The 13,908-nt window shown below is 43.7% G+C and overlaps 1 protein-coding gene across 2 annotated transcripts in view; it reads right to left on the minus strand.

Annotated features, from left to right (window-relative positions):
* Positions 1-12,699, minus strand: part of GRIA3 (glutamate ionotropic receptor AMPA type subunit 3) — a 308,553-nt gene extending 295,854 nt beyond the window's left edge. For both annotated transcript variants that reach the window (XM_062182985.1, XM_062182986.1), the window contains exons 1-2: positions 12,591-12,699; positions 11,253-11,411 (exon numbers count right to left, since the gene is read on the minus strand). In XM_062182985.1, coding sequence (XP_062038969.1) covers positions 11,253-11,411; positions 12,591-12,699 — 268 coding nt within the window. The remainder of the gene's footprint in view (positions 1-11,252; positions 11,412-12,590) is intronic.
* Positions 12,700-13,908: the final 1,209 nt, after the last annotated feature.

Genomic DNA, 13,908 nt, shown 5'->3' on the forward strand with positions numbered 1-13,908 from the left:
TGGGGTTTCTTGGGTAGCTGAATCCTGCCACTAGAATGCCGTCTTGTCTGCCTTAAGTGAACCTTCAGGCAAGGTGCTGTTGGAACACCTAAAAGGAAAAGAAGCTGAACTCGACTGAGCCTATAAAACAGGCTGCACAAGTGCTTTATTTCTATTTGATATTACTTTAATAGGAAGTAGAATGTTGACTGAGGCTTGCTTTTATACCTGGTAGTGAGGTTATGGGGAGAAGACCTATACCTCTCACTCTAACTATGGCAGGCTATTAATATTCAACAAAAAGTACCTAATCAATGTGAATGATCAAGTTGGCTTAGGTCAGTTCACAACTTCAGGTAACCAACTACACCCATACATCTTTATTTTGGACCCTGGCCTGAAGGTGGTTAGCCTCTTTTTTTTAAAGACATATTTTATTTGAGAGAGAGAGAGAGAGAGAGAGAGAGCGCGCTCCCATCTATTGGTTTAGTACCCAAGTGCCCACAACAGATAGGGCTGGGCTAGGGCTGAATCCAGGGGTTTGGAACTTAACGCAGGCCTCCCATTAGGATGGCAGGAACCCAATTACTTGAGTCATCACTTCTGCCTCCAAATGTGTGCATTGTCAGGAAGCTGGAATCAGGAGTCAGATATGAACTCAAGTACTCTGATATGGTATATGGTCTCCTTAACCACTAGGCGAAATGCCTGCTCCCAACCTCTTAGAGTATGTGGGATTCTCCTACCATGGGTGACTGTTGACAGATCCTTACTTGATTCAATGGCTTCCCAACTGTGGGCATATGGTTTGCATATATTGGAACATAAACAGGTACCCCAAAACAGGCCCCTCTAGAAGTGTCTCTTTTAAATTGATGAGTACTTCTTAATGACTCTGTGCCAGTGTTCTGACCTTACTGTAGGCCTCAGCATAGCCTGGGGAAAGATTATTTAGAGTTGAGATTGCATTCAACAAGGTATATATGAGAAGGACTATAAGCATATGCACAAGGAAGAGAAGGCTCCACAGTATTGAGATACCTTGATGGCACAGTAAAAGGAGAAACTCAAAATAGGGTTTCTTCTGAGAGGAGCTTTTCTCTGCTGTTCTCAGTAGTTATAACTACCGGTTAATGGAGCTACCCTTAACCAGTAACCTAGCTGCTGAAAGGATTAGTATAGTGTAGAAACTTGCAACTTCCACTTCTGATCATCTCAGATCCTGTTGCAGGCATTTTGTTTATCTCACAACATTTTTTAAAAAGTTGGATTTGAAAATTTTCAGGTAGGGGCGTGGGCTCTCCAGATTGCCAGAAGCCCTACCACTCCCTATTATGACAAACCCAACCCAGTTCCCCAATTATGTGATCTGCCTTGCCTCTATAATCACTTTAGATTTCAGCCCCAGTTGAGATTGAGTCAGGTTCTAGTAGCAGGAAGATCTCAGGTAGAATTTTGGCTCTGCTACTTAGTCAGCTGTGTGACCTTGAGCTAGTTCCTTATTCAAGGGTCTTCAAAAGTTCATGAAAAATGTGTGATATGAAAAAAAAAACTATGCATAGATTTGTTTTAAATGCACCGAAATAAACTTCTCTAATTCACTTTTCCATGAACCATTTGAAATACTATTCTACATTTTGAACCACCTCTGATCTAATTCGTCTTTTATAAGTTGGGGAAGAGAGTTTTCTCTCTTTTAGCAATATTGTAAAGTTTCCATGAAATAAGGCATATCAAATGTCCAGTGCCTTCTGTGTGGCACAGGTTCAATAAAAGGCAGTTATTACCATCACTGTTACTATTATTTCAGCTCTAGTTTTAAGTTCATTGATAGCAAGGATGTAGAGGAAGGCACACCAAATGCTATAATAAACTGATTGCAAAGCATCTATTAATAACAAATGTGTTGGCATTTTCCATGACATATAGTTTATAGCATGGCTAAGGACCAATCATTACCTGCCAAGCAAAGAAGGGAAGCAGCATTGTTAATATGAAGAGCATTCTTTTGTCTCTGCTTACCATCCAGAAGAGCATCTTGGCTTTGTTTCCCTTAGAGATTGTGACTTGAATGTGGTCCTTTTATTATTTTAACTCTTGGTTTTCCAGACTGGGAGTCAAACTCATTAATACTTGCTTGGGCCAATGGCACCTCACTTAGATAGAGAAATAACATGCAAAAAACTCCTGGCACAATACCTGGTGCTTGTAGGTGCCCAATAAATATTCAGTTTGTATCTGTATATCTCTGTTTGCAGTACTAGGGCTCATTAAACTAGTGATTCCCAAACTGAGCCTGCAATAAACTTGTGATTCCCAAATTGAGTATGCATTAGTATCCTCCATAGAGTTTGCAAAAAAAAAAGGCCTATTCGTATATGTCCTGATTCAATACATCTGGGGTATGACCTATGAATTAATATTTAACAGACATTACTGGTGGTTCTGATATAAATGGTCCAAATCAAGAAATACTCTTTTGAACTAATCAAAAAGTAGCTTTGGAAATTACAATGAAATATATGGATATTTGAGAATCTGTAACAGGTTCTGGTTGCTTGTGGATGTTAGTGCCCTTTCTACCTTAAATTTATAAGGGTATTTACCCATAAAGAGATGAATATGCATATCCATGCATCTACCCCTCTGTATCCTGGGTCCTGATACCTTTCTGTCTCATCTGTTGCTGTTGGCCTGGCTCCCTTTTGGGCAGCTGCAAAGATGAGGGCCCTGGGCCCTGCTGGAATGAGTAATTGGCAAGGTAGACCAGTTAATCATGGATAATTGAGAGGGGACTATTTTTCATCCCAACAATGTTTAAAAGCTTAAAGAATCCTGACTACCACTATGCCTGCCTCCATACTGCCCCTCCATCACAAACTAACTTTACTTTTGAAAGTTTTGCACTGTAACTGGAGAATACAGAAGCTGAGTCCACTTATTGCAGCAAACAACTATGCTCAGAATAGGTGGCATGTGCACTACCATCAGAAGGGTGTGACTTGATGGATCAAAGGCAAATAAAATAGTCAAAGCAACTGAAATCATAGTTAACCCAAGTCTGGAACTTATCCCTGGAGAAAGTAACATGTTGGAAAATAGGTGAAGTGTACTTTAAGGACTCTTCTTCATCCTTGAGGGTTTCCAAGTGCCCCCTAAATTCCCATCACCAATTTATTGGCCCACCTCTTTGGGCAGGGTCACTTACCTGTCCTGGAAAGGCCCCTTGAGTATCCTGCAAAATAACAGGTTGTAATCTGAACAAAGAATTCTAGTTGAAATATTAATTGCTGAAAAGGACTCAGCTCATTCCCTTCCAGATAGATAGTACACTTCCATTGTCGCAGTGCAGTAACACAAATGAATGCGTTTGTAGCATTTTAAACTAATGTCAGACTGTTGTGAGTTAGTATTTTGAGGGAATCAGGTACTGTTTTGCATTCCTAAAATGATACTAGGTTAGCTTTTAATGACTTCCTGGGAGCAGTCTTGGCTCAGATATGTTAGAAAGCAACATTACTTCCTTTTCTCCTGTCAGTGAGTATCTGGAACAGACCTTCAAAATGGTAAACTTTTTAGGTTCTTAGGTAAGTAGATAGTATTTGAGTTGAGTTGTACTTCTTGTTCTTCACCCTATTTAAGGGAAGTCAGACAGCTGAGGAGCAGATGTTATATGCCTTCTTCCTGCACACCTTGATGCAGGAAGCTAAGTGGGAAGGAAGTTGGAATTGCATACCAACAGTAGCTCTCTCGAGCAAGTTGTTTCAAAAAGGGGTACTTTGCAGTGTGGCAAAAATCCACAAAACTCTCACCCTAGGTCATGAGCTACCTCTACTGTCAGCTTGCCTTCCAGTTCCCACTCCATATCCCTTTAAAACGCAATTATAAGTAAGTGCTCTCATCAGACATCTATTCTTGCCACCTACATGTGGTTGAAATGGCCACAGTTGTTGGGAATATGATACATTCTTGAGTCAGAATGAACCAAATATGTCTGGTACAGAACTTTCTTTGGAAGAAGCTACAAATGTGGGAAGAGCTTATTTGGAAGAGATTTTTCTTTGGTGATCACAGCCTCCTTACTCTGGACTCTTTTCCTCCAAAGCGTGGTTCAAAAATCAGCAGCATTGGCATCACTTGGGAACTTTTGAGAAATGCAAATTCTTGAGCCCCACTGCAGACCTAGTGAATCAGGATCTTCATTTGAGCAAGATCCCCAGGTGATTGGTGTACAGGTGGAAGGTTGAAAAATGCTATTATACACTGAATTGTGTCCCATAGGGTTGAGGGATCATTACGAGCTGTGTTTCTTCTCCTTATTCATATCCTTGCTCCTACTTCTCTTCCAAATAAAGATGGTCATGTTGAAGATCATTGCTTATGGAACCACAGACAGTTGTTAACTGAAGAGCAGGGAGATCAAGACAGAAGGAAATAAACACTTACTTCTGTGACCAGTACCCTCATGGAAGTCCAGAAGACAGTTTATTGGTTATTACCATTGGGAGGGAGGCCAAAAATATGCTTGAGACAAGGCAAGGGAGGGGTGGAGGAAGTGAGGAGGAGATATGGCTCAGCTAGTCTTCCAAGCGCCTCCAGAGCTACCACTTACTGACCATGAGAGGCCTGTTGCCCCATAAACATGGCATTCCTCATGCTATCTCAGGAAAAGGAAACTTTCAGCCTGACTTTCAGCTTCCCCACCACCGGTCTCCTCTCTTGTGACTTCCTTCTGTGCCAGTGTACCTCCTGCCAGTGCCCACAGAGGCAGATGCAGACTCCATAACAATCTTTTTAAGAAAATGAATCCCTATGAACTTAGACCCCTTCCCGAATCACTCCAAAAGCTTTGATTCAACCCAGAGAAATTGAATCTACCTTTGCCTTGGGTATACTTACACTCAGCTTCTATCTATATGCAGCTACCTTTTTTCCTTTTTTTAAAAAAAATTATTTAATAAATATAAATTTCAAAAGTACAACTTTTGGATTATAGCAGTTTTTCCCCCACAATCACCCTCCCACCCTCAAACCATCCCATCTCCTGCTCCCTCTCCCATCCCATTCTTCATTAAGATTCATTTTTAATTATCTTTATATACAGAAGATCACCTAAGTGAGTGTATACTAAGTAAAGATTTCAACAGTTTATGCAGCCACCTTTTGATTGTGGCCTGTGATGTTCTTCCACAACCAAAGCCAGTTACCATTTGCTTGGGTTAGAGTGAACAGTCACTTTGAACATCAAATCTAGAAATATCCTCATTTAACTATCTTTCCTTGAATTTGAGGCACTATGGTTCTCATACTCTCTTTTAAAGCAAATGTTCCCCAGTTAGGTATATTCACTTTTTATCTTCCACTTTCAGCTATATTACTGTACTGGATAAAAAGCTGCCACTTCCAAAGTATAGTTCAGGCCCTGAGGAGGATGGACCAAAAACAGGGGTGTTTGATGGAAAAGAAGATTTATATTTGGAAAAGTTCAGGGCATAAAAAGTTCCTTGGTAAGTTTAGTGTGCAGGGGATACACGGACCAGGGGCCAGTTAGTGAGTAGGCAGTTGGAGACCAGCAAAAGTGAATAAGATGGACACAGCAGGAGAACATAATGGCAATAAGAGGGAGAAATATGAGGAAGACACATTCTGTCCATGTTAACCTTTTACTAAGGGCTGGCCCCTTTCTGGAGCTGATGCTGTAGCTCAGGTCTCATCCCACCCACAGGCTGAAGCTATTTGTAGCTCTGTGTCTGGAGCCCAGACATTTCCAGAGCACCTCCCCAGCAGGAGGGAGTTCCTTTTGTGTCTTTGCAACTCCCACATTCCTGCTGAAGGATACTCATAACCCCTACCTGGACATTTAATTGCACCCTCCAGTGGACAATTCATCTAATTATACCCAAAGTCTCAAAGCCAAATGAATAAAGTCAAAACTTGATTGTTTTAGGAAGCAGATAGAGTATATAGATGTTTTTCTTGATCTTAGAAGATAGGAAGTTTTATGAAAGGTCCTTCATATATTTACAGTCTCAATCTAAGAAGCTCAAATGTAAATAATCTGGATAAGTATTTTTATACTCCTTCTCCAAAGTTATGAATTTTACCTTTTGAAATTCTGATCCCCTCTTAAAAAGCATGGTGTATTTTAATCCTTAAACCAACTGTATAAAAATGACAAATCTCTTGTCTACCAAGGAAGACAAATAACAATGCCTCAGCAGCTTTATTTATTTATATTTTTTAGCTTCATTTATTTTTCGATCTGTTAAAATGAAACCAGCCAATCACCTTTGACTACACATAACAATGAAATTTAAAAATATATCCAGAGCCAGAAACACAAAATAAAAATCTCAACCAACTTTCACTACTCTCATTCAGTCTTAAGGGACTAGGGAGGCAAATGAAGAATTAAGGAAACAACCTCTGTAGAGGCAGAAGTAAGGGGATGTGGAAACTACTTTCATTCTAGGGAAAAAAGTTGCAATTGCAGAGAGGAAGAAAAAGGATGGCCCATTTTGCAGTAAGCACAGATAGATAACAAAATAATTATCTTCACTCCTTCCTCACAAACCCTTCCAACCACCCCCACCCCGCCTGTTATGGCTCCATCCTCCCAAGTAGTAGACCAATAGTAAGTTACCTTCTAGGGGAGGTATTACACTTTGCAGGAAGCTCACCTTTACAGCCTGCTGATTGCCATCTACTTTTATGGCCCAAATGAACAGCATCACCTTCCTCCCTCCTCCCCCTATAAAAATGAATTTAAAAAAAACACAGTAAACCTTGTGAGAAGGTAATTTAAATCTTTGGCACCATTGAGGCTACTTCTTTGTGCTTCAGTAGGCTAAACCAGCCAGCTAGCCAGAGGGACTGAAAAGTGAGCTAAGCTGGTGAGCTCACTGAAGACTGGCCAGCAGACAGAGGAGAGAGGGAGAACAGCAGATGCGCAAAGATGGGGAGAGTGAGGGTGGGAGGTGGAGCCAGAGCACACACGGGTTTAGTATGTGAAGATCTGTTCCAAGGCAGAAGCTGTGATACCCTGGGGTCTTCACCCTGGATCCAAAGCTTACATGGAAGGGGCAAACACCAAAAGCAAACCAAAACAAACAAAGCAAACCCACCAACAGGCAGAGAATGGGATCAAGGGAGGCATGTTCTTCCCAAATGGACCTAAATGGTTAAATGGATCCTGCCAATTAGAATAATTAGATAATTAGATTGTGACTCTCTGTAGGCAAGAGATGGAAACCTGTCTCGGCTAAGTACACTTGGTAACAAAAAGCTCTTAGTTATAAAAGGAGCATGTTCTCAGTTAGCAGGTATATTTCAAATGACTTGAAAAAATTAATGTAAGAAAAATGTGCAGTTGATGGTTTAGGTCTAAATAGCAAAAGGGATTTTGCCTGGGGCTCCATTAGAGCCTGCGATCCTAAGTCCCACTCAGTCTCACCATCACCATTGCACCTCCATCAACAGCTTTTTATTTAAGCCAACGTTTAGAACACAATTCCGTGGTGAATAACCTTTAAGGTTACATTTGCCTTTTCCCTGCTTCCTGCAAACAGTGCGTAATCCACGAGCACATTTGTTGGCTGTAAAGGTGTACAACAGCAATTTTTGCAATGACAGTGCGGAGAGGGAATATGAGATCTGTGTGCTAATGAGCTGACACTGCAGAGGCTGGGGCGGTGTAGTGTGGAGTGCACTACAAGTGCACAGCAGCAAGACACAGGAGGGGACTTCAAGGGAATCGGCAACATTTCCCGAGGAATCAGGACAGCAAAGCCACAAAATGGGACTCGCAGTCCCTTGGTGTACACACACACACACACACACCCCAAAGCCTTGGGATGATCAGATCTGTTTTTTAAAGAACAGACACATCATTCAATAACATGTGTGGACATCTCTTTTCATATAAACTGATTGTGGGTATATGAGTGCTTGTGTGTGTGTGTGTGTGTGTGTATGTAGATGCAAGTATCCTGAAGCCAGAATATTCACACTGTTCTTTTTTCTGGGGTTATCTAGCTAAATTGAAAAGTAAGGCAGCAAACTCTATTAATCCCTATGAAATGGGAACATGTGCTCCAAATCAGATGAGTCTCCTCGATAAACTTCAATTCACCTCTGAGCTAAGATCCCAAGTGAACCACCTTTCAAAGCCAGGGAGGCTTTTATCGGCCTCTTAAGGCACAGAATGAAGTTGGAGTCTGTCTTAAGCAAACCTCTTGGGGGTTATGCCAAAAAAAAAAAAAAAAAAAGGTTGCTGGTGAAGAAGAGTCTTTAAATAACTGATGCCTGAGATTGTCTGCAAGGAAATCTTCGGAATACATTATGCGTGGCTGGGTGGGGGCGAGGAGGCAGTATGGAGGGAGAGCAGAGAGCACATACAGAAGGTGCTGCTACCTTTTATTTATTTATGATTCTATTTGCCTGCATACCCATACCCTAGAAAGTGTGTGCCTACCTCAGCATTGAGGGTGTAAGAAATATAATGAGAAGAGATCCATTCTGGTGCTAGAGGAAGCTGGAACTAGGAATTCTGCATGGCAACCAGGGAAAGTTTCTTTAATTTGTGCCAGCCCATTCCATACTGATCAGGAAGGAGGGGTGGGTGATTAGCTTTGGACTCATCTGGGGTTTTCCTGAATTCTCTCTGGGTTTTCAGGAGGGCCAGGCCAGAGAGTGCAGGAGGTTTTTCTTTGCACCATCAGGGTAGTCACTTGAAGGAATGGAACCTGGGGTCACCGGGTAGGCTACAGTGATGAAGTAGAATTTTTTGCTGACCTCTGAAATATTCCATCACCAATCATACCCCTCCCCAATCCACCAACCACCAGCAAAAAAGAACAATTTAGGCCGGTGGGAGAAATGAGATACACTTACAGGGCTTCCCTGGCCCTTGAAATATTTGGTTTCTGCATTCAGAAACTATGGTTGGATTATTTTCCTTTCTCATACTAAGCAGCTGCTGGGAGATAGCCTTGAGATCTGGCCCCCCATTTAGTGATTGTGACATTCAGAGATGACTGTTTCTGGAACCAGAGAAGATGACAGCTTTTCTCCTCTGTCTTTTGAGCTGTAAAATCCAAGAGTGCAACAGGCAGCTAGGTACAAATCGCTGGTTTCTAGATATTTCTTTGTGTGTGTCTGTGTATGCATACGTGTACATTTGGCATGACAAAAGGCAAAGTCATCTTTTTGTGTTTTTCTTGTTGCTCAAAGAGCCACATCCCTGCTCCCACACTCAAGCCCCTAGGCATAACCCACCTTTTAAAATGTAAGTGCTATGGATTTAAGGTGAAAGAATTTGATCAACTTCTTTTCCTTTGCATGATGGTTTCTTTATTGCTGTGAGAGGTAAGGCATTAAGGCAACTCAACCCCAATATGGGTGACTTATTGCCTGTTCCCAAACCTTGGATTTTAATGTGGCAAGGACTGTTTCTTGTCTGTTCCTTGAGTAGGGTTCTGATGGCCCTGGGCTGACAGGTGTCATTCTGGCTTGACCATAAGAACAGGACCAGAAACTTGGGAAATCAATCATTCCTGAGAAGTTAATGTCTTTCTTATCAATGTCCTCATCGGTGGAGGGATAGTGAAGGAAGTTGAAATAAATATTATTCATTATTAATGTCAATAAACCCTAGTAGTTTAATGTATTTGGTTTTAAATCTGTTCTAATTGATATTTAGGAAGCTGAATTTGAGACTCAACCTCTTGGTGAGATCACAGTACTGCAGGATTAAGAATCAGATGTGTGGTGTAAATGCTGTGGAGACAGGCTAAGATTATTGAAATAAGATGCAAAGTATAGACAGACATTTTATAACTTTCACACTTAGCTGGAATTAATAAATTCCTATTTTTGTTAATGTTGGAAAGCCAAAGAATGTCAAATACACAGAGTATCTCAGAACATGTTCATATAAGGATTTGTAACTTCAGCTAAAATTTTCTTAAAGCTGATAACTGTCACATTTCTTGCAAAGCACTTCACTCCCATCCCTTTCGCCCAAGTCTTCAAATCTAAGGAGTCTATGCCCTGGGGACATTTTCAATAGTGTTTTGGAAATCGCATATCCTTTGAGGCAGAAGGAATTGAAGAAAATCACTCTAAAGTTACCCCCAATCAAACATAAATATCATTCCTCTCTTGAAAGAAAAAAAAAAAAAAAGGACAAACATTCCAAACTGCACCAGCCACAAGAGCAAAACATATTTTATGTCATCATCAGCTTCACTGTTGGGAAAACTTTTGGTGAAATAAGCTTCAATGAAGAATTCTTTCTCATAAAGCATTAAACCAACTAAAACCTTGGGCCCAACAGGCTATTAGCCAGTTGAGTTCCTTTGATTTTACTTCTCGAAATGTCCGCTTTGCAGAGAAACAATCATGGAACACAATTATGGGTTTCAGAAATGGCTTTGGGGCTGCTGAAATTCTTCCTTTTTGATATTCCATTTTCCTGCTTCCAGCCTGTCTTCTCCCACCACCCCTGACCTCTTGTACTAAATTAAGAACAACAATGTTGTCCTTAACAATCAGGGGAGTGAACCATACTAGGAGGAGGCAGAACTAGCTTTTGAAATATTCACCTGAGCACTGTCATCTCCCTTCCCCTCAGTTTGGCAGGCATTCATCACTTGCAATCAGTTTGTGGTCTTATCAGTTCCTATCAGAACTCGCTGGGTAAGAAAGGTGATATTCTAGGACAGAAAGAGGCCAGGGAATCGGCCTGATCTGTCCCTCAAGGTCATTTATTTGCAGGCTTTCTCATATTTTGTTCCTATATATTAAGCATGTGTCAAATTCAGCTCATGGCTACAGTCAGGCACTAGCTTTAACAGTCAAGTAATGTAGATCCTGAATTGACTCAATCAAGAAGCTGCTGCTGTTGCTTTTTAAAATCCTGTGTAAAGAAATCTCCCCAACCTACCATGCTATTTCTTTCTTTCTTTTTTTTTTCCCTTCATCAAAAAAATGGCATGGGGGAAGGAATGTCAGCTTTGCAGGGAGGAAAATGAAACTTTTGCATCAGACATTATTTACAAACGACTTTCACCCAGCGCCTTGAGTTTTGCCCACTGCCTAAAGCCTCCCAGCAGGATCCTCCTGAGTTGATTTATGCAGCCTGAAACCAGGATTGACTAGAGCCCCCCAAATGCTCTGTTGAGGTAATCACTCCCAGCACACACTCGGACCCCAAGCAAAATGCAAACGAGATCCTCAAGGTCCCAAAGGGAGGAAAAGCAGATCTTACTTACAAGCATTAGTCACAGAAAAACTATTGGAGGAATCCAAGTGATCTACGTGGTAATTCAAATGGAAGGGCTTCTCAGTGGTGTTCTGGTTGGTGTTGTATAACTGCACGGCAAAGCGGAAAGCACTGTGCTCCTGCACCGTGTTTCTCATGAAAAGTCCACCTAGAAGCAAAGGGAACCGAAATTTGGTTTGTGTCCCCTACCCCAGGACTAGTTAGAAAGCTGAGGATACTAGAGATTACCAGATACCTCTCTGTGATACCGGCTTGCATGACTGAGGACTGATTTTCAACCTGTGTATTTTTCAAGACTTGGGAAGTCAAATTTCGGCCAAGAGAAACCTTGTTTCTCTCCACGGAAGAGAAGAGGCTAGAGAGAAGGGAGAAAGGGACCAGGAGGGCTGCTTTGGGGTAGTACGATGGAACCCAGAGTGGGATTTGGTTCTTTCTTAGGCAACAGCTTTCTTACCCACCCACCCTCCCCACTTCCCCACCCCCCGCCCCGCGCCTATCCGCACAGCTGGTTCATCTTTTCCCGGGGTAAAGATAAAGGCTGGGAAGAAAAACAATTTCATTCCCCTTGTTTCCCCATCCCGTCCTCACAGCCACCTTCCCCCGCTCCAGTACAGGGGCTGGTTCCCTAAAGGCAACAATTCTAACTTCTTGACTTGTAAATACAGACAGAAGCTGAAAGAACTCCCTCCCAGTGCCCAGGAGCCGGGCTCCAGACCAGACACAGCGGCAATTCATGAATTCAAGGTCTGCATGACTTCGCCACTCTCCTGCTCAGCTCCTTGTCTCACCCCCTCCTCCCTCCCCAATCACCCAGACCCCGGCTGCTGCTGGGGTCTAGGGGATCCAGCGTGGGCTCCACTTCCCCCAGCGCTAGCCCGTCTCCCGAGAGCCAGAGACGCGGGACGCAGAGCCCCCGGCCCGGGGTTACGCGCCCTGGAGCGGCCAGACAGGCAGCATCGCCCTGGGACAACTTCCAGGGGCTGCACACAGACCGTGGTAAAGTGCAGAACGGCGAGCAGAAAAAGCCGCGACTCTTTGCCCCCTTGCTGCATTCCAGGTTCCTGCTCAAGTCTCTGACTCTTCTTAGCTCAGAAAACACGGCAGTCCACCCCACCGGCCCCAGGAGACCCTTCCCTCCTTCCCGATGCTTCCTACACCGGCCAGCTCATTGGGGACTCAGATCCCCGCGATCTCTTCCTGGTCACTGTCCCCAGTCACCGTCCCCAGGCCATGCAGGACAAGGATCAGCAGCCGCGGTAACCCCTCCAGGGCAGTGGGCTCGGGGGAAGGAGCTCTTGGGCCGAGTGGCCGGCTCCCTAGAGCTTACCTATGCTGATGGTGTTAGGGAATCCTCCGTGAGAGCGACCCAAAAGCCCCAGGACCAAAAAGAAGACAGCCCGGAGCATGCTTTGCCCCATTTTCTTCTGCCTGGCCATGCTATGCCTAAAACGAAGCTGACGAGAGCATGGGCGCAACTCGGGAGTCGTCAAAATAATAATAGAAAAAGAAAAAGAATTCGCTGACTCTTACACCCCCTCCCCTCAACTTGCTCTCGCTCACTCTTCCTTTCCACCCCACACTAGTCCTCCTCCTCCTCCGCCGCCTCCTCCTCTTCTCTCTCTCTCTCTCCCTCTCTTCCCCTCTCTCTCTTCTCTCTTCCTCTCTCGCTCCCTCTCTCTCCCTCTCGCTCCCAGGATCTCTCACACCCCCTCCCCGCCCCCCACTTCACTTCTGTCTTCACACCAATCTGGAAGGCGGGTTCATTGGCTGCAAGCTGGGTTCGCCAAAGCGATTTCTCTCCCTATCACAGTGAGAGCGAGCGAGCGAGTGAGCAAATAAAAACCTAAATCCCAAAAACAAAACAAACAAAACAGTGATAAACAAAAACAGAGAAACAAATAAGAAAGAAATTATAAAGAAAGCCTTAAACTCCCCCCTCCTAAAAGATGGAGGGTCTAAAGAGGGGGGTGAAGAAGGTAAGAGTGAAAAGGCTCAGCGCCTGTGAATTGGGCTCTTCCAATTGGGCCGGTAGGGGGATATTGATCAAAGTTGATCTGACGTGGAATTAAAGCCGCACACCGCTTAGCTCCACTGCAAACTGCAGCCCCGGACTGCAAAGCATAGGCGCTGGCGTTTGTCAACACGGGAGATGGGATCAATAGAAACACACCAGTCCTCACGTGGATCAGGCTTTCAAACCGTAACTGGCAAACCTTCCCTTTAGAAAAAGCTGCATTGCCTCTGCGTTTTGCGGGTCTATCTTAAAGAAGGGGGGTCTTAGGGGGGCGGTTAGTGGTTACTCAGGAGTCTTTATAGAGACTCGGAGCAGCAGTTCCCATCACAATGCGCCCGGAGATGCTGCGCATGCCCGGTCTGTGCCGCTCAGTTTTACAGCAGAGATCCGAGGGCGAGTGAACAACCCCCATCTGCATCTCCGCAGCTCCGGGAGATGTGCCCCTCCTCTCACTGGAGTGCTGAGGCGTGCTTGCGGGGGAGGGGGGGGTTGGGGGAGGCAAGGTTGGGCAGAGTGGGGCTGCTTTGGAGCGCATAGAAGAAAAGTATGTGCGTGGAGGTGGTAACTAAAAGGTTAATGAAAAGGACACTTAGTCCCAAGGACCAAGGAGGAAAGGGGTGTGGGAAGGAGC

This window comes from Lepus europaeus, chromosome X (genome assembly GCF_033115175.1).
Source record: "Lepus europaeus isolate LE1 chromosome X, mLepTim1.pri, whole genome shotgun sequence".
NCBI lineage: Eukaryota > Metazoa > Chordata > Mammalia > Lagomorpha > Leporidae > Lepus > Lepus europaeus.